Source organism: Talpa occidentalis, unplaced genomic scaffold (genome assembly GCF_014898055.3).
Source record: "Talpa occidentalis isolate TD23 unplaced genomic scaffold, MPIMG_talOcc4v2.1 talOcc4.2, whole genome shotgun sequence".
Taxonomy (NCBI): domain Eukaryota; kingdom Metazoa; phylum Chordata; class Mammalia; order Eulipotyphla; family Talpidae; genus Talpa; species Talpa occidentalis.
Window position 1 is genome coordinate 17553343 of NW_023602073.1, and position 23021 is coordinate 17576363.

Genomic DNA, 23021 nt, shown 5'->3' on the forward strand with positions numbered 1-23021 from the left:
TAATAATTCAAACATGGGCGAAAGATGTTAGCTTGAGCGGTACACTTATTTCAATGTCTAGAAATTCGGAAAGAATGTTTAATGTGTCTATTTGAGGGCCTCTTATTGAATACAGGTACTAAAAAATAGTTCTTTTCCTGGCTGTCCCCCGCCTCCCATACGCATACAAACTGGCATTCGTGGGCGGGGAGTGTTCCGCTACCAACTAGCCCCGCCCCCTCACCCAATTTGTAGTTCTCAAAAAGGTCCGCAAGGCGGATTTAAATATCAGTATCGCTTCGCTGTTACTGGACCGTTGTTTGTGTGATTTTCTGTTCACCATGTCTGGCCGCGGCAAAGGCGGGAAGGGGCTCGGCAAGGGAGGGGCCAAGCGCCACCGTAAGGTGCTGCGCGACAACATCCAGGGCATCACCAAGCCCGCCATCCGCCGCCTGGCCCGGCGCGGCGGCGTCAAGCGCATCTCGGGGCTCATCTACGAGGAGACCCGCGGGGTGCTCAAGGTCTTCCTGGAGAATGTGATCCGCGACGCCGTCACCTACACCGAGCACGCCAAGCGCAAGACGGTCACGGCCATGGACGTGGTCTACGCGCTCAAGCGCCAGGGCCGCACCCTCTACGGCTTCGGCGGCTAAAATGGGTGTCCCACGAGGATTTATTTCAGCAATGTCTAAAGGCCCTTTTCAGGGCCATCTATATGTTCATATAAAAGAGTTGGTGACTTCCTTTTGCTTTATTTCCTGAATCTGGAAAAATGATATATGCACTACGTGATTTGTTAGCTTCGGTATTCGTTTTGTAAGGTAATGGAAGTATAGTTTCAGTGATAGTTAAGCTTTTTTATCTCACATAAGTAAACACTTGACTGTTATACAAGCATGCTTCGTGCTTCAATTGAGGCCCGAGTATTTCAACTGAAAATGCTAGGAAGTATTGAACACGTCTAATCTCTCATGGATTTCAAATGGCCTGCCAGCTAGTTAATCCAGTGTCTTGGGGGTGGTTGGGAGGACTATTTTGTGAACTTTGTTTTGGGTGAGGATTCCCACTCTTGTGGTTCAATCTGATGTTGCTGTCCCTTAAATGTGGGCTTGACCTGGACTTCCAGCCAACCCAAAGAGCACAGTAAAGGAGACGGTTTTGTGTATATGATTGTTACTTAAGATTATAACATATTTTTCTTGATTTTGGTTTTGATGGTTGTGTCTGCATGTTCGCAGACACAAATGAGAAGAAACTTACTGTACTGGGCTCTTTAGGAATTCAGGGTGGCCTCCCACCACAAGGGCTTCCAACCTACAGCAAGAAAGTATTCTCAGTCCCAAAGCCACAAAGAATTTAGTTGAGTAGTTGAGTGGGAAGTTTATCCTTCCCAAATCAAGCACCCAAAAGACCTCTAACATCTTCACTAGCAATCTAAGAGAGAACCCAGCTAAGCAAATTGTCAGGCCCACAAAAACTGCAAAACTGTGATCACTTCTCAGCCTTTTAGCTAAGATCAAGCGAAGAATACATGTGCATTGCCTGAAGCTAATTTACCTGAAGTGATCTGTTAGGTAGGAATGGATAACTTGTACACAACTCACTGGGTGTTTTCAACAATCCATGCTCCGTCTAAAATAACAAGATAAACTGAAACTGCAGTCTTGAATTACTAGGAGACTTAGATTTAAAAACAAACCTCATTTATGTGCTCATTCAAACTTTATAAGCATGTTTACTCGTTTTTCACAACTATGTAACCCTCCACATATATACCCGGTACTCAACTGGTAAATCTATAGCTGATGTGTTGGTGGCTCCCCTCACAAGAAATATAAGCCACAATTTGTATTCAAAAGTGATTTACATAAGTCATTTCACTTTAACCAGTATGGAATTTGCTTTCAAAATGTTAACATATGAAAGCATAGATTGCAATCTAACTGTTTTTCTAGCACATCTAGAGTAGCTCTTAATTCCATTTATTGTTTTGTTTTGATTTTTTCTGTCTAAATACAAAAGAACCAACACTCACTAAAGGAAGGGAAGAAAAAATGAAATAGGAAAGAAAAAATGGAGCAAAATTGGGGCTTCAGAATAACTGAAAGTTGATTGTATCCATTCACAAAAACAAGGTAAATGTATAATGGATAATGTTTTAATGTACTTGAAGAAATACCTTTGAAAATGTCTGTAGCTTTAGAAATGCTGAACACTTATGAAACAGGAAATCCCCCCCACCAGTATATACTATATGACATACAAAACATAGGCATCCTTTGTAAAATAGAAATCAAGTGATTTCCCATAGCATGAGTTCACATTTATGAAGAACATACGATTATTACTGTATTATATAATGTGGGCAACTTTGAAATATTTGTGATAAAGAATACTGGCCTAAGTACCAGCATTTAATTATTCTACAGCTTTTAACTCCACAAGAATCTGTTATAGGACAGGGAGAGGGTCAGCCCAAACCCCGCAAACCTGCCTATTCTAAATGGGTTCTGCCATCCGCCGCATCAACACAAAACATATGAGACTTTAATGAAAAGGAACTTTAATAAAACTAGGAAACCATACAGGAAAGGCAAAGAGTCTAGTTTCTAAATGAAGCACCCAAAGTTACCCGTCCCCTCGTGGGTAAAAGTCCATCCAAATGGGATTGGTCCAGAACAAGGCCCCAAAGCCTGCCACAAGTCTAAAGCATCTTCCAGTGGGGACCCACAGCAAAGGGTCACAAACAACCAGACAAGCCCGGAAGGAAAAGAGCAAAATCAACATCAAGATAAAAGCTGCCATTGTCACCTCCCCACGGGTCTCACCCACATCTGTGTCACCCCGTCCACGACCAAAAGACAAGCGCAGTTTCTTCACGTGTCTCTAGGCTCCATGCGCCTCCTCCAAGTCTCCTTGCTCCATCCTGCTTCCTTCCTTCCTCAGTCTCTTCTGCAGCTTCTTCTCTTGCTCCTCAGCTCCACCTCCCTTGGGTGGGGCAGGGAAGCTGGAACCTCCCCCTTTCCTGGGGACCACCCTGTTACATAACCACTACAAATTTATTTTCAAAACAATTCAAGGGTTTTTAGGAATAAAATCACAATGTCACCCTAAATTTTTATTGATTTACAATACTTCCTATTGCACATATTTGTTTCCAATTCTTAACTGCACTAAAAATTAACAAAAGTTAAATAAACCGGTGTTCTTGGACCTAAAAACATATTTAAGATAAAGCTAGTCTAATAAAACTGGTAGAAAAACTCTCGTATTACAACTTTCAACAGTATAACTTTGGGGAACAAGATGTAGAAAATTAATGGAAAGAAGCTTACTTAGTGCCCTCTAAAAATTGTCTCGTTCTCCAGGTAACAGCAGGGTCAGAGCCACCTTACTGTAATTTGCCAAACAAAACAAGTCTTGCCCATAATGCACTTGGCCATGTTCTTAGCACAGCAGTGCAAGCCACCCATGGCTTTAAATTAGATATCCATGACTTAGAGAGTACAACTACTTTAGACATCTATATACAAGGCAGAATTCCCCCTACACCAGCGTGTTATTCATTATCTTCTTTTTTATCCGTGAGACTGCTGTCTGGAACACTTTTTGGTGATGGCCCAAAATTTAGCAGAATGTACCATGCAAAAATAACAAGGCTAAAGCCTTGGGGAAGTGAAACTGGCAGTGACATATCCGAAGCACTTATTACATGTATATACAAATAAAGGCTCAGAAAACTAAGCTGTGATTGGGCCAAAATCGACCAGTAAATAAACTTTATGTAAATTAGGACTTACAGAACTCCTTTTTTTATTGGATGAAAAACGCACATTTTCAAGGACTCCTATAGGTTGCTTTAAGTTGCCGTCATAGAGTTACAGAGAGGAATATCTAATTGCGGGGTGTATTGTGAAGAAATATTCACCTAAACCTCTTGTTCGGCATCTTTTCCAGGTTATATGCGTTTTCTTGAGAGTTCTTGATTTAGGGCCGGCTGACATTTTAACGCATTTAATACAACAGCAAAAATCCTGCCTCCCTGAGCCTATACATGTATTTTTCACAAAATAATTTCCTTTGCAAAACATTAGCTCTCCCTGCCCATTTGTGCCTGCAAGACGCTTATTTCCTTTTTTTTATAAAATGAACCTGCCCTTTTAGATTTAAAAAAATAATAAAACAGCAGACTCAAATTGTATCTCAAATCCTAAATTCAAATGCCAGGAAATAGGAATTTTGCTGTGAGTACTCAAACACAAAATAGGTAGAGCGTATCTTAAAAGCCCACGCTACAACTAAGTGGGTATTTACTGTAAGTATGGAATAGGAATCACGAAGTACTAAAATAATGGTCTTAAGGGAGATTAAGGCAGGGAGTTCTACCCAGATAATAACGGGTTAACAATGCAGAAAAAGGCGGGTGCTATTTATGAGGTTCTAAAGTAGTGTCCCTTGAAAAGCATTGCATTTTGTATTATACACAGAAAAAAAATCAAGAATATTAAATGACTAATATGTCTACACATACTACTCGCGTGTTTATAAAGCGCTATCAACAAAACAATGATTTAGAAAATAATTTTTTTTGAAAAGAAAAGAAAATGGCTGCTAATTAAAATGAACCAATCAGAAACAAGCAATTACTCGCGGCGCGCACTTCCGGGATTTGGCAACTGATGACTAACAGGAATCACCCACAAGCCAATCAGAGGGACCCTGTTCCTGTATAAATAGAGGGTGCGAGCCAATTGCTGGAGCCCCTTCAGTTGGCAGGGAAGCTATGGCTCGCACGAAGCAGACAGCGCGCAAGTCCACCGGCGGCAAGGCGCCCCGCAAGCAGCTGGCCACCAAGGCGGCCCGCAAGAGCGCGCCGGCCACGGGCGGCGTGAAGAAGCCCCACCGCTACCGGCCGGGCACCGTGGCGCTGCGCGAGATCCGCCGCTACCAGAAGTCCACGGAGCTGCTGATCCGCAAGCTGCCGTTCCAGCGGCTGGTGCGCGAGATCGCGCAGGACTTCAAGACCGACCTGCGCTTCCAGAGCTCGGCCGTGATGGCGCTGCAGGAGGCGTGCGAGGCCTACCTGGTGGGGCTGTTCGAGGACACCAACCTGTGCGCCATCCACGCCAAGCGCGTCACCATCATGCCCAAGGACATCCAGCTGGCGCGCCGCATTCGCGGGGAGAGGGCATAAATACTGTCTTCGGCTGTATTGGCTAACCTTAAATCCAAAGGCTCTTTTCAGAGCCAACTACTTACTCTGTTAAAGAGTCCTGTAATACTAAGATTCTTTTTCCGAATTGAAAAAAAAGCGCGCAGTGACGGTTGACAGGCATTTCTGTACTAAGTCCGGCTTCAGAACTGGGCACTGCCCCGCAGTTTCACTTGGACGCAGTTTCTGCGCTTCACGCGAATGAGGTAAATGAACGGGGCAGTTTCTTTCCTTAGTTGTGCTACTCTAGATTCCTTGCTCTATTGCTTTTGGCTTTTTCGTGATTGATATTCCTCGGTGTCGATTGCTGCCTCCCAGTTCTGTATATTCGCTGTTTTACTTTTATATACCCTTGACAGGCCCTACACGCGCCTTCTATAGTTTTTCCCAAAGGCCCCCTTGATTTTTCAGCCACTAAGAGGCCAAAACCCTTACTCTGCACCCCGGTGTCCTGGCTCACTGTGGAAATACAGCTCTTTGCTGGTAGCTGCCAGAAATTTAGGGGACACCCTTATACTTATGGGCCCAAAGATTAGATTATTACTTGAAGCTCCTAAGAAGATAATTTTTACCTGGGCCTCTACAGACTCATGAATGGAAATTGTAGGAGTCACGTGTCTTTTGACCTAACAACCTCCATATGTGTATTTCACTTTTCCTAAATTCTCATTCTATAAAATCGTCGCATGAAATTATTTCTCAAGAAAATATATGAAAACCCTTAGGAAATACGAGGCTTATCCCCAGAAATACTCTGTCCTCAGATAGTTAAAAAGGAAGTTTCATGTCTATTCCATATTAAATAGGTCTCCCATGGAACAAAAAGGTTCTTATTTCTGTTTGCTGAAGGAAAGAGAATTGCTTTAAAACCATACAGATTATTTGGAAAGAGGAAAGTGTTTTCTACGTGGAAGGAGGAATTTTAAGGTTTTTGTGAAAAATTTTAGGACTAAATACCAGCAAATTAGTTTCCTGATAGGCCTAACTGCAGAATTGAGACTTTACTATTAATTTTTTTAATGCTGTTTTCCCTCAAGGATCACTAAGGAAGAAGGATAACTGAGTGGTAAATTTAAAAGAGAGAACACTATAAGTACAAACAGTTTTCTATAGGTAGGTCTTGGAGGTTTTATAGAAAAATTTTTGTTCTTGGAAGTCTATCAGACACTAATGCTTAGGTGCTGAAAATTGAGTCTGGGTCCATGTACACAAAAGCTTAGCTACCCACATTGAAACTAACTGAATTCTTAGATATATTTATACTGATGGATAAAGAAGGCATTCAATTTTAGAACATGATTTCCCATTTCCTGTACCTTGAGGTTCAAGCACAATACAGTGTCAAATCTGTTTCTGTCTCACAGATATGGAACAGGAAAACAAGCAAACAGCTGGCACCGAAAACATGTTATTAAACCCACCAGAATGTTTCTTTGCCTAAAATATACACTCAGGAAATATAATCAAATATTAACTTAAAAATGACTGAGCAGGAATTAACTTTCAGTATACTTCTAGCTAAAGAAAGATACTTGATTTTAATATAGTAAGTCCGGAATATAGTTTTCCTAAGTACAAATAATCAACATTTATTGAGTTGCAATGTGCTAGAAGTTTCACACATATTCTTCCACAAGGACCCAAAATACAAGGTAAAATCAATAATTGCCTACCAACATCTATTATATACAGTTAGTCCATTCATACTTTATAGATAAGGAAATTGAAAGTTCTAGATAATAAAGTATAAGGCCAAAACTTTATTCATTGGGCATTACTACTTTAAAAATCAGTGTAAACATCAACCCCTGAGGACTTTCCATATTTCATGGAGAAGCTGTCATAGGAAGGCTGACATGGACATGTTTATCTTATTTTGTATATGTTAAAAGGAATGAATGGGTTTTGAAATTTTATAAGGTCTTATATAAATGAAGTTTTAATTATAGTATAATTACAACTCATTGCACAGAAATATAATCAGTGGGAATCAATAAAAATGTAACATTAACAGATGAATTTAGTCTCTCTGCCCACCATTCAAACAATGATTTGATGGTTAAACCATACAACTTTTTCTTTATTTTAAAAGGCATATGTTGGGGCCTCCCCTGGTGGCGCAGCAGTTGAGCACTGGGCTGCAAGGCTGCCCACAGCCTCTGCAGCGCCGGTTCCTTCCCTGGCTGCCAGCGAGGGTCCCACAAAAAAAAAAAAGCATATGTTGAATAGCAATTACTACTATAAATTTTTTTCTTTATTTTAGAAAGCATATGTTGAATAGGAATTACTACCAGATTGTAATTCACATAAATTATTGAAAGAGGATCACAAATCTGACTTGTCACATCTTATATGTACACATATAATATATATATCATATCTTATATGTGTGGGGCCATTAAGGTATATGTCCTTTTCAGGCTTACATGGCTGCCTGTCAGTACACACCTTGTTAAACAAGCAAATAGTCTCCAACCAGTGCTTTATCTAATGGGCATGATAGCTAAAAATCAATTCAGAAATTACATTTCATTCTTTTTTCCACACTCCTTCACTGCATCTGCTCACAGGGAAATAAGGATATTTTACATCTGGAGACATTTTTTATTGCAAAAGTTTTATATGCATTTTTTTAAGATTTATTTATTCATTTATACAAGAACCAGGGTACAGGTCAGATGCGCGGGAGGGTGAGAGGATTCACCAGACAGAGTGGGGAACAGAACAGGCAGACTGACGAAATACACTGCTGAGGGGAGCAGCGGGAGAGACAGGAGGTCAGCCACCTCATGTTGAACCCTTGCAGGCAGACCAGGACTGAACCCATGCTGCAGAGTCTATGGTCAGCTTCACAGTGCCGCGCTCAACCACCTGCGCCACCAGGGGAGGCCCTGAAAGTGATGGACCTCATGCATAAGTCAAGTCATGGGAAGGAGAATCAAAACTGGCATATTTATTACCCTTGTCTTCCTACAGAGAAAAAAAAAAAAAAAAATGAAGTAACTGAAATTATTTACTATGGTAGATCTGATCCCACTTGTTTGATAGGATCTTACGAATCAGCTTCAATTAAAAACACACCTACAATATCTCACTCAAGAGTAGTAAGATACTAGATAGAAGATACTGTACTAGATTAGTGAAAAAAACAATTAAAAGGACTAATTCTAGAGTTTAGTTTCAATTAATGGGTGAATACATGCATTATAAATTTTTGTTGATAATAAAAGCATCCAATTAAGAAATGACATTAAAACACATTATCAAAGAAACCAGCTTTTAAAATGAGGGAAATGTATTCATGGAAATGACACTTGAAATGGAAAGACTTCTCACACATAGAGAGAAGAGGAAATTGCAGGTTAACATTGCTGACCCCAGCCCAAGACAAAAAATTTTTTTAGCAACAAGGAAATTTGAGTTGTTAGTGCTATATATTGTGAGAGGAAAGTATTACTGTGTATAAAGACTACAAAGCTCTCACTTAAACTAAGGGATCTGGGAGACAGTGATCCTTTTCATGAGGCATATAACAGAATTTAGGGCTAGAGACTGGAGAAATGAGAATTAGGATACAGTTTGGTGAGCAATGGGATCATTTAAGGTATGAGAGAATAAGGAGAGACTGTGACAAGGAAGATGATGTCAGCAACCCAGAATTTTTTTCATCACCTAATTTACTAATAGGAATAATCAAGGTCTCCATAGTGACAGGAACTCAATCTGCTGCCTTCAGGAGTCAAGCAAACTAAGTAGAAGGGAGAAAGTAGTGACTTCTGGCTGGTTCTAAAATTTACTTTTGGTGGATCAGCGTAGCATAGGCCTCCTCCAGAATGTTCAGATAGACTTTTTCCAAGATACTCTGTGCAGGTTTTTCCATCACATGTCACCTTCTTTAGCATATGGAGCTAAGGAAAATAGAGATCCTGTGGGCCACTGCAGACATATTACCCAATATCATTCTTTAAAGCGAAAGTAAGTTTGATGATATGTTATATGTTAGATGACCCTAAATCTGTTAGCGTAATATCCAGAATAACCCATGTCTGATGAACCTATATAAGCCACAAATATTGTAAAGGGAAAGCATTCAGAAGCAAGCATTTGGCACAGAAAGCCCCTCATTATGTGATTCCTTCCTCACTCCTTGATATCCCAGGTCTCATTCCACATTCAGTTTGTCCCATTTACTCCACAATGTCCAAAGCTGAGAAGCAAGCACCCCTTTCTTCTGGTATCTCTCCATGTCTCTCTTCTGTGTGACTGTCCAAATGTCCTCTCATGTCTCCCCCATACAAAAAGCTTTGTAAACTTTAAGGAACTACAAAGCTGCAATTATTTTGAGCTCTCTTAGTGAAGGTCACATTCCCACCTAATTCTCAACATTCTCCTCACTCTTCAGCAAAAGTTGAAATCTCTTCCCCATTATGTTTCCCTCTGGATGCAATCTCTTATTTTGACAAATTATTTTGAATAACTATTGAATAGTTCACATTATAGATCCATTTATCCAGATTGCATCAACCAAGCTATTGTGGGATTGGTCTCTCAAAAAAGATCTGATAGGCTTTTTCCAGGATGTCCAGAGAAAGCCTTTTCTATTATGTGTCACCCTAGCATGTGGAACTAAGGTCAGTCAAGGCCCTTAGGGCCTCAGGAAAAACTTACTATTCATAAGAGAAAGAAGATTATCCAGATTCAGGGATATCTCTACTAACAGCCTTGTTATCAGAAAAATCTATGTTAAGGTAAACATCTAGAGGCAAGATTTTGTCAAATGAAGTGTTCCCCACCCCCCTCCATGTCATGTGAGACCCCTCTCCCCTGCACATCCTAGGCCCCTGAGAACAGACATAATCCCCAGTTTGTCCCATTTACTTTGGATTTCACTGCACGTAAATTCTCCATACATGTTACTAGACTTGGTCTTTTTCTCCTACTGATCTGATATTAATTTATTTGCTCAGTCTCAGAAGAACCAAAGGGGTGGTGGAATTTTTCCTGTGCCCACAACACTTCTCTTAGGTTTTTTGGCTCTCTCTAGAAAGAAGAAATTACAGAATACAGCTATGAATGGGGAACATTATAGATGATTTTAGAAGAGTTAGAAATAGTCATAGCCTACAACTTTTTTTTAAAGGAAACTTAAACTTTTAAATGTAATAAGCTATTAACCAAAGGGGGAGAAGTGCTGTAAACACAAAAGTAAAGAGAAAGCAAAGTTCACTCACGAGGGATTTGTGTCCACTGAAGATCTGCTCAGGGGCTAATGATTTGTTCTCTGCTGTGGACTCTGGATAGCCTGTAGGAACCTGTAAACAACCTTGTCAAAAAAAATGTTTTAAAATTCGTACAGCATACAGGAAAAGAAAATTAGTGCCATTAAAATATAGTCATCAGGCCTCCCTGGTGGTGCAAGGGATTAAGAGGCAACCTATGAAGCTATCCACAGCCTCTACAGCACAAGTTCAATCCCCTGACCAGAGAGCTACCCACATGGCACAGCCGACCTCTCCTGACAGCCCGCTGCTCCCCTCAGCAGTGTATTTCAGTCAATCTGCCTGTTCTGTTCCTGGCTCTGTCTCTGGTGAATCCTCTCACCCCCCACACCTCTGGCCTGTACCCCAGTTATTGTAAATGTCTTTGAAAAAAAATTAAAAAAAAATAAAATATAGTCATCAAAATAAAGAGGAAAAAAATACAACCATCAAAGTAATTCTTTTAAATATAAATAATCTTTCATTAACAACATCCAATAACAAGGTTCAACTGCAGGAGAAATAATGAATGTCAGTTTCAAGGACTCATCAATGGAAACTAGATTTCAAGAAATCAACAAAGTGGTATGAATATATCTCATTGTCATTGATGCAAATAGTCACAGGTAATGCAAAGACAAACTGCCTAGACAAATTACTGAAGGAAGTAAATGCTAATTTGCAGTTACTCTGTGAAAATAAAAATTAATTTCTCCCCATCCAAGTTTATAGCCCCATAATAATCTGAAAAACAGATATGCCAGTACCAAAAAAAAAAAAAAAAAATCGCAGTTCTGGGGGCAATATGTTAATGGTTTAAAATCCAGGTAAAATCCTGGAGCCCATATTTTTTTGCCCAGCTCTCTGACCAACCATGTTGCCATTACCAACGATTTTTCTTCCGTTTTCACCCTCGCAGATCTTTCTCTACACATCACAGATTAGACAACCAGCCCTGGATTTCAGGACAGGACATTCAAAAAGTTGGGGGTAAGGAATCTAGGGAAGAGAATAAATTATAAACCACTAGTTTTTTTTTTTTAATTACTATCCGTTAGCGTCAGTATGGTAGCTAGGAAAATAGCGCTTTAGGCAGAATGAAAAGAAGTCTCCACTGATATCATGGGAGGAAAAACCCAAGCTTTTAAGTTTCACAGTATACACAGGTTTAATGTCTCAGTCTAGCTGCTGCTATGTTTTTTTTCTGAGGCCCATGCAAATACCTCCAGGGGTATTTCCTGATTGACTCTCACAGCCTCTGGAAAGCAACCGAAAGCAAAGTTTACAAAATATCCAGAAACTATAATAGCCTCCCCCTCTTCGATCGCCCTGCAATGGAAAATTGTACTCTCCCTTAACATGTCTGGGCGCCGGAAGTAGAGCAGTAAAACCCCTGCCAAGGCCAAGACGCGCTCGTCGCGGGCCGGGCTGCAGTTCCCCGTGGGCCGCGTGCACCGCCTGCTGCGCAAGGGCAGCTACGCGGAGCGCGTGGGCGCCGGCGCGCCGGTGTACCTGGCCGCGGTGCTGCAGTACCTGACGGCCGAGATCCTGGAGCTGGCGGGCAACGCGGCGCGCGACAACAAGAAGACGCGCATCATCCCGCGCCACCTGCAGTTGGCCATCCGCAACGACGAGGAGCTCAACAAGCTGCTGGGCAAGGTGACCATCGCGCAGGGCGGCGTCCTGCCCAACATCCAGGCCCTGCTGCTGCCCGAGAAGGCCGAGAGCCACGAGAGTAAAGGGGGCAACTTGTGCATGGTCGCCCCACACAGGCTACCGCAGGCTCTTTGTAGAGCCAAAAAAATCCCGTAGGAGGGACTGTGGCCACGTGACCCGGTCCTACCCGCACTCCAAGTACCGAGCGCCCGCGCGCGAGGGCGCATCGACGCAGCCAATCACGCCGGAGGGCGGCAACTCTTGCGGCAATTTAAAAATCAATCTATGATTTTGCCTTATTGTCGACAAGGAAGTAAAATATGTGGTTACGCTCTTTTGACTGAAATTAGTGGGTGGCTCTGAAAAGAGCCTTTGAGATTTTCCAGGCAGGACGTCCCGCTGCAACTTTTTACTTCCTCTTGGGCGCCGCCTTCTTGGCCTTGGTAGCTTTAGGCTTGGCAGATTTCGGCTTGGCAGCCTTGGGCTTAGGGGCTTTGGCCTTAGAGGGGCTCTTAGCCGCTTTCTTCGGCTTGGCCGCTTTTACCTTCTTGGGGCTTTTGGCCACTTTCTTAGCCCCAGCCGCGGCCGCCGGCTTCTTCGCCTTTTTCGGGGTCTTCTTGGCGTTCTTCTTCGGGGTGGCTGAGCCCGTCGCCTTCTTGGGCTTCTTGGCCGCGCCCGCAGCCTTCTTGGGCTTGGCCGCGCCGCCCGCCTTCTTGGCCTTGGGCTTGGCGTCCCCGGAGGCCGCCTTCTTGTTGAGCTTGAAGGAGCCCGAGGCGCCGGTGCCCTTGGTCTGCACCAGGGTGCCCTTGCTCACCAGGCTCTTGAGGCCGAGCTTGATGCGGCTGTTGTTCTTCTCCACGTCGTAGCCCGCGGCCGCCAGCGCCTTCTTGAGCGCGGCCAGGGACACGCCGCTGCGCTCCTTGGAGGCGGCGACAGCCTTGGTGATGAGCTCGGACACCGGGGGCCCGGACGCCTTGCGCTTCCCCGCAGCTGCGCCTGCTTTCTTTGCCTTCTTCTTAACAGGTGTCTTCTCTGCAGGTGCGGGAGCTGCAGGAGCAACTGGGGCCGTCTCCGACATTTTTCTGCTTTGCCAGGAAAGACAAAAAGTAAGGTTAAACTGTCAGAACCGCATGTCCCGGGCGCCAGTGACTGGGGGTTTATATAGAGAGTAGCTGAGTGATGATTGGTTGCCTGCTCCGTGCGCCGCGCTGCTGAGAAGAGCTCCTCGTCTCTGCTGCGTGGCTGTGTTTCTTTCCCCTTAAAAAAGAAGAAAAATATAAGAAATCTGGGCACGAAATAATTAGGGACCTGGGGGAAACGGATCTGAGAGTCTTCACGCTTCATTCCTGCCTTATTTGCTATCCCTAGTGTCAAAACCGACACCCTGAGACTTTCCAAACTCCCCCAACTCTCTTTAAAACTTCGGTCAAATTGAGACAACTTTCAGATTTTCCTTAAAAATACTATTTCTCTTTGATTCCTATGCAAATATTTCTTGCAGGGCTTTATTCTGCACATTCTGATCTTTCAGATTTCATCTAAATTAACTCATGTTTAATCAAATATACGAGGAAAATCGGTTTTTTCGTGAGAGCAATAGCACAAACTCTCCTGCAAGTTGTTTGCACCAAGCACTAGGAATTGGCACTGGGGTAGAAAACTCTTCGCACAAGATGGATAACTATTTTAGAAAAAAATAGAATTTTTAAAAGGTATTTGAGTGACTACCGAGTAAGCTGGGTTTGATCCCCCTGTTTTGGTGATTGAAACATTTGAGGAAGGATGGGGGTGGGGGCTGAGTCTGCTCCATTCATTTGGTAAATAAACAACTCTAAACAGGGTCAGCAACCTTCTCTTACAAAGCAGTATAATAGATTTTTGAGACCTAGAATGGGCATTAGAGATCACCTAATGCATCTACAAAGAAAAAAAATGTGAATCGTGAAGCAGTGGAATTACAATTCTACATTTTACCAGTTATAAGCTGAAGAACACTGCGAGATCACCTACTCATGCCCCATCTTTCTTAAACTTCTAAATAACTTAATAACAGAAACCCTACTCCTAAGATTGTTTTCTCTAAATATTTAAATAAAATTTGGCATGTGTTTTCTATATTTAAAATGATAATTAAAATACACATGATTTGAATTTTTTCAATACACATTCTAAGTGGGAACACAGAAGATTATTAAAAAGAAAAAATTCTCATTTGAATCACTTTTTGAATTTTCATAATTCTCTCTGGATTTTTTATTAACAAAATGTGAACTAATCTGTCACATCCTTAATAAACTGGTTGAACATGTTCACCTAAGGATGTTGAATAAACATTTCACAGCAAACATGACTGATTTCACTACTCCATATCTACCAGTTTGCAACATGAGAGCTAATGGAATTAGGTAAATATTGGATAATTCAGCACTAAATTAATATTATCCACTAAAATTAAGCGCCATATATGTTCAAATAAATATTTATGATCCTCTGCTTCTTATTATCAATGCCCCTATTTCCAACAATCTATGTATTTGACTTCGATTTAATAGCGATTTGAGAATTTTTTCACATAAATCCAAAAGAGGATAATCAACATTAAAATGTCATCAGGCTATACTTAGCCAATACCATAAAAATCAATTTGCCAGTTCTTAAAGTCATTTATTGACTAGCACTGACGAAACCAAGACTCTGGGACTTGAGGGCAGGTTATCCTACCAAGAACAAATACCATATATATAGAAGTAAGCTTATAAATTTGGGTCTGCAACCTTCTAATTCTCCTGGGGAGGCATTTTTGGAGTGTCTAGAGGAAGGTGCTGCATGTCACCCACAATAGCACCATTAGCAATAGCAATGACAGCAAAAATTATATAGGCCACAGTTTTATCTAAACTAAAGATATTAAGTCAGACCTTCAAATGTCTACTATTTTGGTCCCTGCTGTAACCATATTATAATTTTTTGAATAATTGTTGAAAATATATCCCAAGTTACATATTTTCAATTTAAGATATGTGAAAAGTTCTTGCTACAGCATTATGTCGTCATTTCATTCATGCAATTCTCATCAGTCCTGTGGCTATTAGGGTTGCAAGTAAATGTAAACACTTAGGGGCTAAGGGCTATTTCCTTAATGGATGGCAGGGGACCTCTGTCTTTCCTGGACAGCAATTGCTGAGAATTTCACCTGCAAAGCTCTTTCTACATTTATAGAAGGATGGGGTGCTACAGAGAGTTCTGTTATTGGCTGTGACCCAGGCTATTATCTTCTCTAACAGCTGCACGAACAAGGTCTTGAATGCTGGGTGACCCAGTTACAGTTAGTTCAGTGATGGATATCTCACAACCGACTTCATGTTCTGTCAATTGGAATGTTAACCTACTACAAACCATCATAAATGATTGAGATGGAAGTAATGATTACCAGGTCAATCCACAGGGGCTGCATTTAAGCATTCCAAAATTCAGTGGATTTTCAGAGATTTAAGAAGAAAAGTAACCATGTCGAGTAAATACTAAAAAGGGCAAAAAAAAAAAAAAAAAACCAATAAAGGCTATTTAGGATAAAGAAAGGCTATGTGTTCAGAAACTTACTGGACTCATAGAAATGTTCTGAATCTATACTGTCAAATAGAAAATCTGTACCCACATGTGGTTACTGAGTGATTAAATGTGATTACAGTGACAGAAGAAATTAATTTTAAATTTTATTTCATTTTAATTTATTTAAATGAGATTGACAGTTTTATTATTGATTATGTAGGACAGCACAGTCTTAAACATGATTAATCACATGTTTTTATTACATATGAGATGACCTCATCTGAAATCACTTGAAACTCACTTTTAAGGACAAATATATCTTCTTTTACATCCTGTGGAAGGAGTGACTACTCTCAAACTTCTGATTTACTTTCACACATCTCTCTCGCTCTTCCTGTAATATCTGGTACACATGGAAGTTGTCTAATTGCTAATATACTTCAAAAATGCTCAATCCCCTCTTTCAGATATCTACCCTCTCTCTTCCTCAGTTAGCACTAGAAAAATTTTCAGAAGAGATTGTCCATCAGAGCACAGTGCTATAGAACTTACTGTACTGATAGAAATGTTCTGAATATGTGCTGTCAAACAGGGAACCTCTACCTACATGTGGTTACTGTGAGATTAAATGTGGCTGCAGTGACTGAAGAAAATGATTTTTCATTTTATTTCATTTTAATAACTTTAAATTAAGTGAAGGTGTGGTTCTAATGTAGGACAGCACAGTTTTAAATTAACTCTTCTCAAACTTGAATACACATTCCACCCACCTGGATATCTTGTTAAAAATAAATATTAAAAAAATGCAATTATCAACTTAGTGTATTTGGGGTAGGGCCTGAATATCTCTAAAGAGATCTCAGGGAGATACTAGTATTGCTTGGTGGGATATAGCTGCTCCACTCATCAAAATGAGGACAAAACTAAGAATATGTTGGGGCTGATGTCTCACTCTCATTTTCTCTTCCATCTACTAAATTCCAGTTCTTCAAAAGAACGTCTTTCTAAACCTGGTATTTGTACACCATTCTGGGCATATAGTGGACACTAAATGGTTGAGTGAATGAATCATTTTTACTTGATGCCTTTTTCAGAAAAGGAGAATATGGAAAAAGACTGTGTCAAAGTTTGCAAGTAACCGGACCTGAGCTGATCGTAAATACCATCGGACTCAATAGATGTTAAGTACCAGCACAGAGATTTTTAAAAACCATCTCTGTAGGTACCACAGGTACTCAAAATGAAAGAGGAATAGGAGTGAGTCAACGGCAGTTGTCTGCTAAACATATCAATCACGTGTGTAGAGCACATTGGTCACTAATTTCAGAACTTATCAGCATTAATTCTGTTACTTGTGTTATTAGTCACCGTTATATAACTTCGATATTTACAGGGGGTGGGGTGACAAGATCTTAGAGTCCAGAATCAGAGGTTCTCACTTCTAACCCAACAATTTCTGTTATAAAACAGGAAAAGGTCTCCAAACCTTAGTTTCATTTTTAAAATGCACAGTGCTTTATAATTCTGGAATCAGAGTTGGAAAGTAATTAATATTGACTAACCTTCCTACTTTCCTTTACTAGGAAATTGGTAAGTATTGCTGGTACTGTTGGAGTTGTAAAAATTAGTACATATACTTTAAAAGAATCTTCACATCTAAAAATCAATATTATTCTAGGACCGCGCTCTTGTGTAGACAGGGTAATGTAGTTGCCTTTCTTTTCATAAGTAATAACATTTAGGAGACTTCCACAGTATACGTCGTTTGGGAGAGGCAAGGGGCACAGCACTAGAGGCCACTGTTGTCCTACAACACCAAAGATCCAGATGGAGTCGCCTTTCCCCGCCCTTCGCCTGCTAGGCAACAGCAGACGCCCGGGCATGTCCACAGGAGGCGGGGTCAGTGGCCTCGTTCCCGCCCCCGCCAATTCAGTCTCCTAAAAGGTCCGCAAGTCTGATATATATAGAGGTTGCAGAGGTGCAACAGTCGTTGAACTTGGCTCTCATTTCATTGTAGTCATGTCTGGTCGCGGCAAAGGCGGGAAGGGGCTCGGCAAGGGCGGCGCCAAGCGCCACCGCAAGGTGCTGCGCGACAACATCCAGGGCATCACCAAGCCCGCCATCCGCCGCCTGGCCCGGCGCGGCGGCGTCAAGCGCATCTCGGGGCTCATCTACGAGGAGACCCGCGGGGTGCTCAAGGTCTTCCTGGAGAACGTGATCCGCGACGCCGTCACCTACACCGAGCACGCCAAGCGCAAGACGGTCACGGCCATGGACGTGGTCTATGCGCTCAAGCGCCAGGGCCGCACCCTCTACGGCTTCGGCGGCTAAACTGGGAGTTTTATCAACTCTAGCAAACCTAAAGGCCCTTCTCAGGGCCACCCACTTGGTCACACAAAGAGTTGTTAACTGACATGGGTGTTTGCTTTTTATAGGTATATTGCAAGAGTAATGTATCTGGAGCTCCTAAACTGACGGTTACTTGTATTTTAGATTTAGCAAAAGGATGGAAAGTTCAGGTTTCAACTCATAGGAATTTATCAAGCTTGTAAATTTTCTCTCAATGCTTTCTTTGCAGCCTGCAGGGGGCACTTGAGTACCATTGTCTCTAAAGCTAGGCAGCTAAGGCACCTTAGTACAAAGGCAGAAGAAGGTTCTAATCCTACCCTAAATTTGCATTATGTATGTAAAACCAATACTGGAAATACACACTGGCTTGCCAGGAAGTGTTTCACTGCCTCTTTTACAGTAGTTAATTGCAGTCACCTTTACATCAATTTGGTCATCCTAGTTAACTGCTAAAGTAGCTATCTCAGTTTTAGATTTTACATCCCTGCTGGCTCTTTCCACATGCGTGTCCCAGCTATCCATGCCTCAATTGCTATATCCTCTCCTTAATCAGACTTGTGTGATCTGGAGCCATTCTATCTCAAGTCACTTTCCGTGATTATACCACTTATACACCAGTCAGTAAAAATGTCCCTTGTCATTTTGGCCAAGTCCAAAGGTGACACTAAGAACTTAATCTCTGCTACACCTGATCCTGTTCATTGCTAGTGTTCATTCTCCTCACACGGTTTTGTGATTTCCTGGCCTGATCCTACTCTTTCTGATAAACTTTTTGCTTTTTTGTGGGTCCTATCCCTCTGCAGTTCTTTCAGGTGAACACTTGCACTTTTACTACTCGATGGCACTGAAGTAGTAGTATGTTGTGACATTACCCAGCTACCCAGAAAAGAACTGGATGTCAACTGAATGGTGAAAGAAGTATATTATCACTCCAAAATGTGCTGCTTTGTCAGGATTATTTTGAGCTAAAGGCACTTTATAAAAAATACTGGTATAAGGCACTCTGACCTCCCTTTTCTTCCTAAAAACAGGTGGTAACACCTCCATATGAGCAAGTCCTTGACAAACCAGGACAATAATATTCTTATAACCAGAGGCCGGGATTTTGAAACAGAAATCTATGTCAACAACCCTTGTTTAACTCTTATCCTCAATACATTTCCATCAACTACCCTAGGCACGCCCCATTGCCTCCTTACATTTTCATAATTTATTACTTTGTCCAATTCAGTACACAACATTTGGACAGGATCAGGGGAACATTCCCTCATCCCTGTGGGTTCTTCAGAAGCTGGACCAACAAATTAACACCAGAGCTGTCGGTAGAATAAAAAGACCAAATAACACTGGTACAGAGAATTTAAATTCTAAAGTCACTGGGGCAAACCAGAGGTTGACATCCTGTGCTAAGGGCCCTAGGTGTCAAAGACAGAGGAGGGAGCTTCTCATGACAAGGTGAGATTGAGGATGACTTCATAGAACAAAACTTGCCTCTAGATGTTTCTTCTGCTTTAGGATAGATTTCTCTGATAAAAGATTATTGCTGGAGATGACCCTAAATCTCGTTAACTTGCATTCTCTAACACAGTTAGTAACAAAATAGTGATAACTCCTCCTGAGATTTAACAAGGCCTCTGTTGACCTTAGCTCCATATCCAAAGTGACAGGTATTAGAAAAAGCCTAGTCTGGGCATCTTGGGAAAAGCCTATCTGACAATTTGTGGGAAGACCAAGCACACACATTCAACCTATGCTTCTCTGAGATCTTTTTCTTATGAGAGTGCTTATGTCACATAATATTTATACTAAATACATCAGTGTGTTGCTCTACTGTTCACTCTGGTTTTTGTCCACTGAATTATCAGGCCCAACCAAGAATGCTAAGAGAGTAGAGATTAAATTTGACTCCCCTACAGAGGCTACCAGGGCATCGAAATAATTTCCCACCACAGCTCCAAGAAGCATGTCTGGAAAGCAGTTTTTACTGTGAATTGGATATTTTACAGATATAAAGCACTTCATGCTCCCTAGAGCTTGACCCTCTGGTTTCAAATCCCAGTTCCACTTGTACAGATGTGGACACATCACTTCCATCCCCAGGACCTCTGTGTCTTCATTTCTGAAACTGAGCTCATAATAATGATGCCTATGTCATCAGGTTGCTTTGAGGGTTGTTAAATACATGCACACCTGTGCCTCACAAATGCCTACTTTTACTCTCCTATTAAAATAATATAGAAAAGAAAACCTATATATTATTTCCTTTCTCCAAAGGCTATCATGTCATGCCTGTGTTGACAAGACATTCCAATGAAAAATAAATTTTAATGAAAGAACTTCTTGTTTGGAATCCACTTTCACAATAGCAATAAACTTCTTTGAATCCAGACTAACTCCTTTCTGGTTCTCTTCTGTGAGATTATGTATCTGAGCAAGGGTGAGAGTCTCAAACAGCCACTTCTTTTGTTGGCTGCTGGGGAGTGGGGGGTGTATAATACCAGGGCCCACTTCCTTCCAGTTACCTCCAACTCTATTTAGAGAATTAATATTTAACTGTATGAAATTGGGTACATGGAGTTTATTAGTCATAAGTTTATAAATCCTGTATGGTTTAAACTTTAACACCATCCATGAATTCTACTTGCAGTCATAATGTAACAGGGTGGTCCCCAGGAAGGGGGAGGTTCCAGGTTTCCTGCCCCACCCAAGGGAGGGTGGAGCTTAGCAGGGAATTGTAAGAGGGAAAAGGATGTCTCCTAAAGCTAATTCCATACAGGCATTGTGGACTCCACCCCCACTCCAGACCAAAGCCAAAAGACAAGCTCAGTTTCTTCACGCGTCTCTCTGCTCCATGTGCCTCCTCCAGGTCTCCTTCTGTCTCCATCCTGCTTCCTTCCTTCTTCAGTCTCCTCTGCAGCTTGTTCTCTCCCTGCTCAGCTCCACCCTCCCTTGGGTGGGGCAGGAAACCTGAAACCTCCCCCTTTCCTGGGGACCACCCTGTTACAATAAGGCAAAGGACTTTAAATATTTCAAAAGTATGTAATAGATACAAGTAACTCTCTAAATTCACTTTATGAAACATGAAGACACCATTATTTTGTAACACAGCTGCACCACTTAGTCCTCCATGTGTATCCACCTCTCCAACCGGCCCTAGGCCCAGGGAGGCTTACCTGCCTGTAGGAATCTCACCAATGTGTTTACCTGCACCTCTACCTTCTGGTTAAGCCACTGAAAACCACCTGCAGAGGGTGGGTATGAGAGTAAATAATGATTTCCCAGTTTATCTTTTTATCTGAATATATTTATAGTAAAATTTGTAGGAATACACACAGAGAAATGTTTTTTCCTGAAGCATTTTAAATTGCAGACACCATGAGGCGCCATACCTAAATATATAAATATGTACTTATCCAGCCTTAAATATATAAACTTACTCAGCCTAAAAAACACCTTCATAAAATGATATAACATCCAGTCCACCCTCATGTCCTCAGTTGTCTGCCATGTGCCCTCTGATTTAATCCATAAAGCAAGATGCAGCTGGTTACTACTCTAGTCCCTTTTAATCTTGAACACACCAATTTTTACATTTTTGAGAAACAATTATTTTATGCAGTGTTCCACATTTACCATAGATCAAAACCTTGTGCAATAGATCCACTAAGGTGATATACTTAGGCTCATGCAAACTATTCTATGGTTACCTAAGAAATTTGAGTAAGCAGAATGAAAACACCTTCACGAATAGGTAATCATACTATAAATCTCAAGTACCAGAAAATCTGCATTTGCATACCCACCAAAAAAGTTTGTCTTTGGTGCCTCCAGGCAATCTCCCCAAACCCAAGATTCCCCAAATTTGTGACTCAAGTTTTATCAAATTACCTATTGGTACTGGTGCCAAATGGTAAATTATGAAAGTTGTTAACACTCTGTAGGGTAAATGGCTTTTCTACCTTCCCACCATTAGGATTGCCCTGCCTGATGGGGTACCTGCTGTCCTTATGTAACAGGGTGGTCCCCAGGAAAGAGGGATTGCGCAGTTTACTTCTTTGGGCTATGTAAGTGTATTGAAATAGACACCAAGAGAGAAGGCAGAAGAGAAGCAGAAGGGAGGTGAGAAAGCCAGAAGAGAGAAGCCCAAAGTGAAGACTTGCGTGGGCCGGGAGGCCTTCTGGCCTCCCAGGCCCCAACCCTGCCAAACGTGCGCCTGTTTACTGGACTACGCATAAAACACAATGAAGGCCCCAAAAAGGCAGAGAGCTCCAGACTCTCCTTTATCTACCCAGTCAGCGGGGACAGTAGAAAACCTGAGAGGGCTTCCTGCCACTACATTACCCACAGCACTAAAATCCCATTGATAAAATAAAAAATATATTCCAATAAGTAACACCAACCCACATGCAAAGGTGCGAGCTCTTCAATTGAAAATATGGGTGGCCCTAAAAAGGGCCTTTATTACTTCCACCTTACAAACAGAAACCCTAACCTAGCCGCCGAAGCCGTAGAGGGTGCGGCCCTGGCGCTTGAGCGCGTAGACCACGTCCATGGCCGTGACCGTCTTGCGCTTGGCGTGCTCGGTGTAGGTGACGGCGTCGCGGATCACGTTCTCCAGGAAGACCTTGAGCACCCCGCGGGTCTCCTCGTAGATGAGCCCCGAGATGCGCTTGACGCCGCCGCGCCGGGCCAGGCGGCGGATGGCGGGCTTGGTGATGCCCTGGATGTTGTCGCGCAGCACCTTGCGGTGGCGCTTGGCACCGCCCTTGCCCAGCCCCTTCCCGCCTTTGCCGCGACCAGACATGCTGATAAGTCAGACAGCACAGCCGAGTGAGGTGAAAGCTGAGCGCCTACCGCTTCTTATGTAGCAAATATGCGGACCTTGTTGAAAACGGAAAAACCGGACAAGGCGGGAAACTGCAAGCTCCGCCCCTTCCTTCTGGGGCTTAAACACTGGGTAAAGAAATTGCCTGAAGGTATTTTTTTTTAATCTCTAAATTTCACTTGTGCACACAGTA

The 23021-nt window shown here is 42.0% G+C and overlaps 2 protein-coding genes and 1 pseudogene across 2 annotated transcripts; 2 read left to right on the top strand and 1 right to left on the bottom strand.

The window, feature by feature from the left end:
* The first annotated feature begins 283 nt into the window (after positions 1–283).
* Positions 284–18055, top strand: LOC119251784 (uncharacterized). The gene is made up of 3 exons (XM_037519050.2): positions 284–606; positions 4719–5096; positions 17663–18055. Exons 1-3 carry the CDS (start codon positions 321–323, stop codon positions 17983–17985), a joined length of 987 nt encoding a protein of 328 aa, XP_037374947.1. The 5' UTR covers positions 284–320; the 3' UTR covers positions 17986–18055.
* Positions 11809–12261, top strand: LOC119253057 (histone H2A type 2-C-like; annotated as a pseudogene).
* On the bottom strand, positions 12443–13254 carry LOC119251760 (histone H1.3). Its single transcript, XM_037519030.2, has one exon. It carries the CDS (start codon positions 13181–13183, stop codon positions 12515–12517), a length of 669 nt encoding a protein of 222 aa, XP_037374927.1. The 5' UTR covers positions 13184–13254; the 3' UTR covers positions 12443–12514.
* Positions 18056–23021: the final 4966 nt, after the last annotated feature.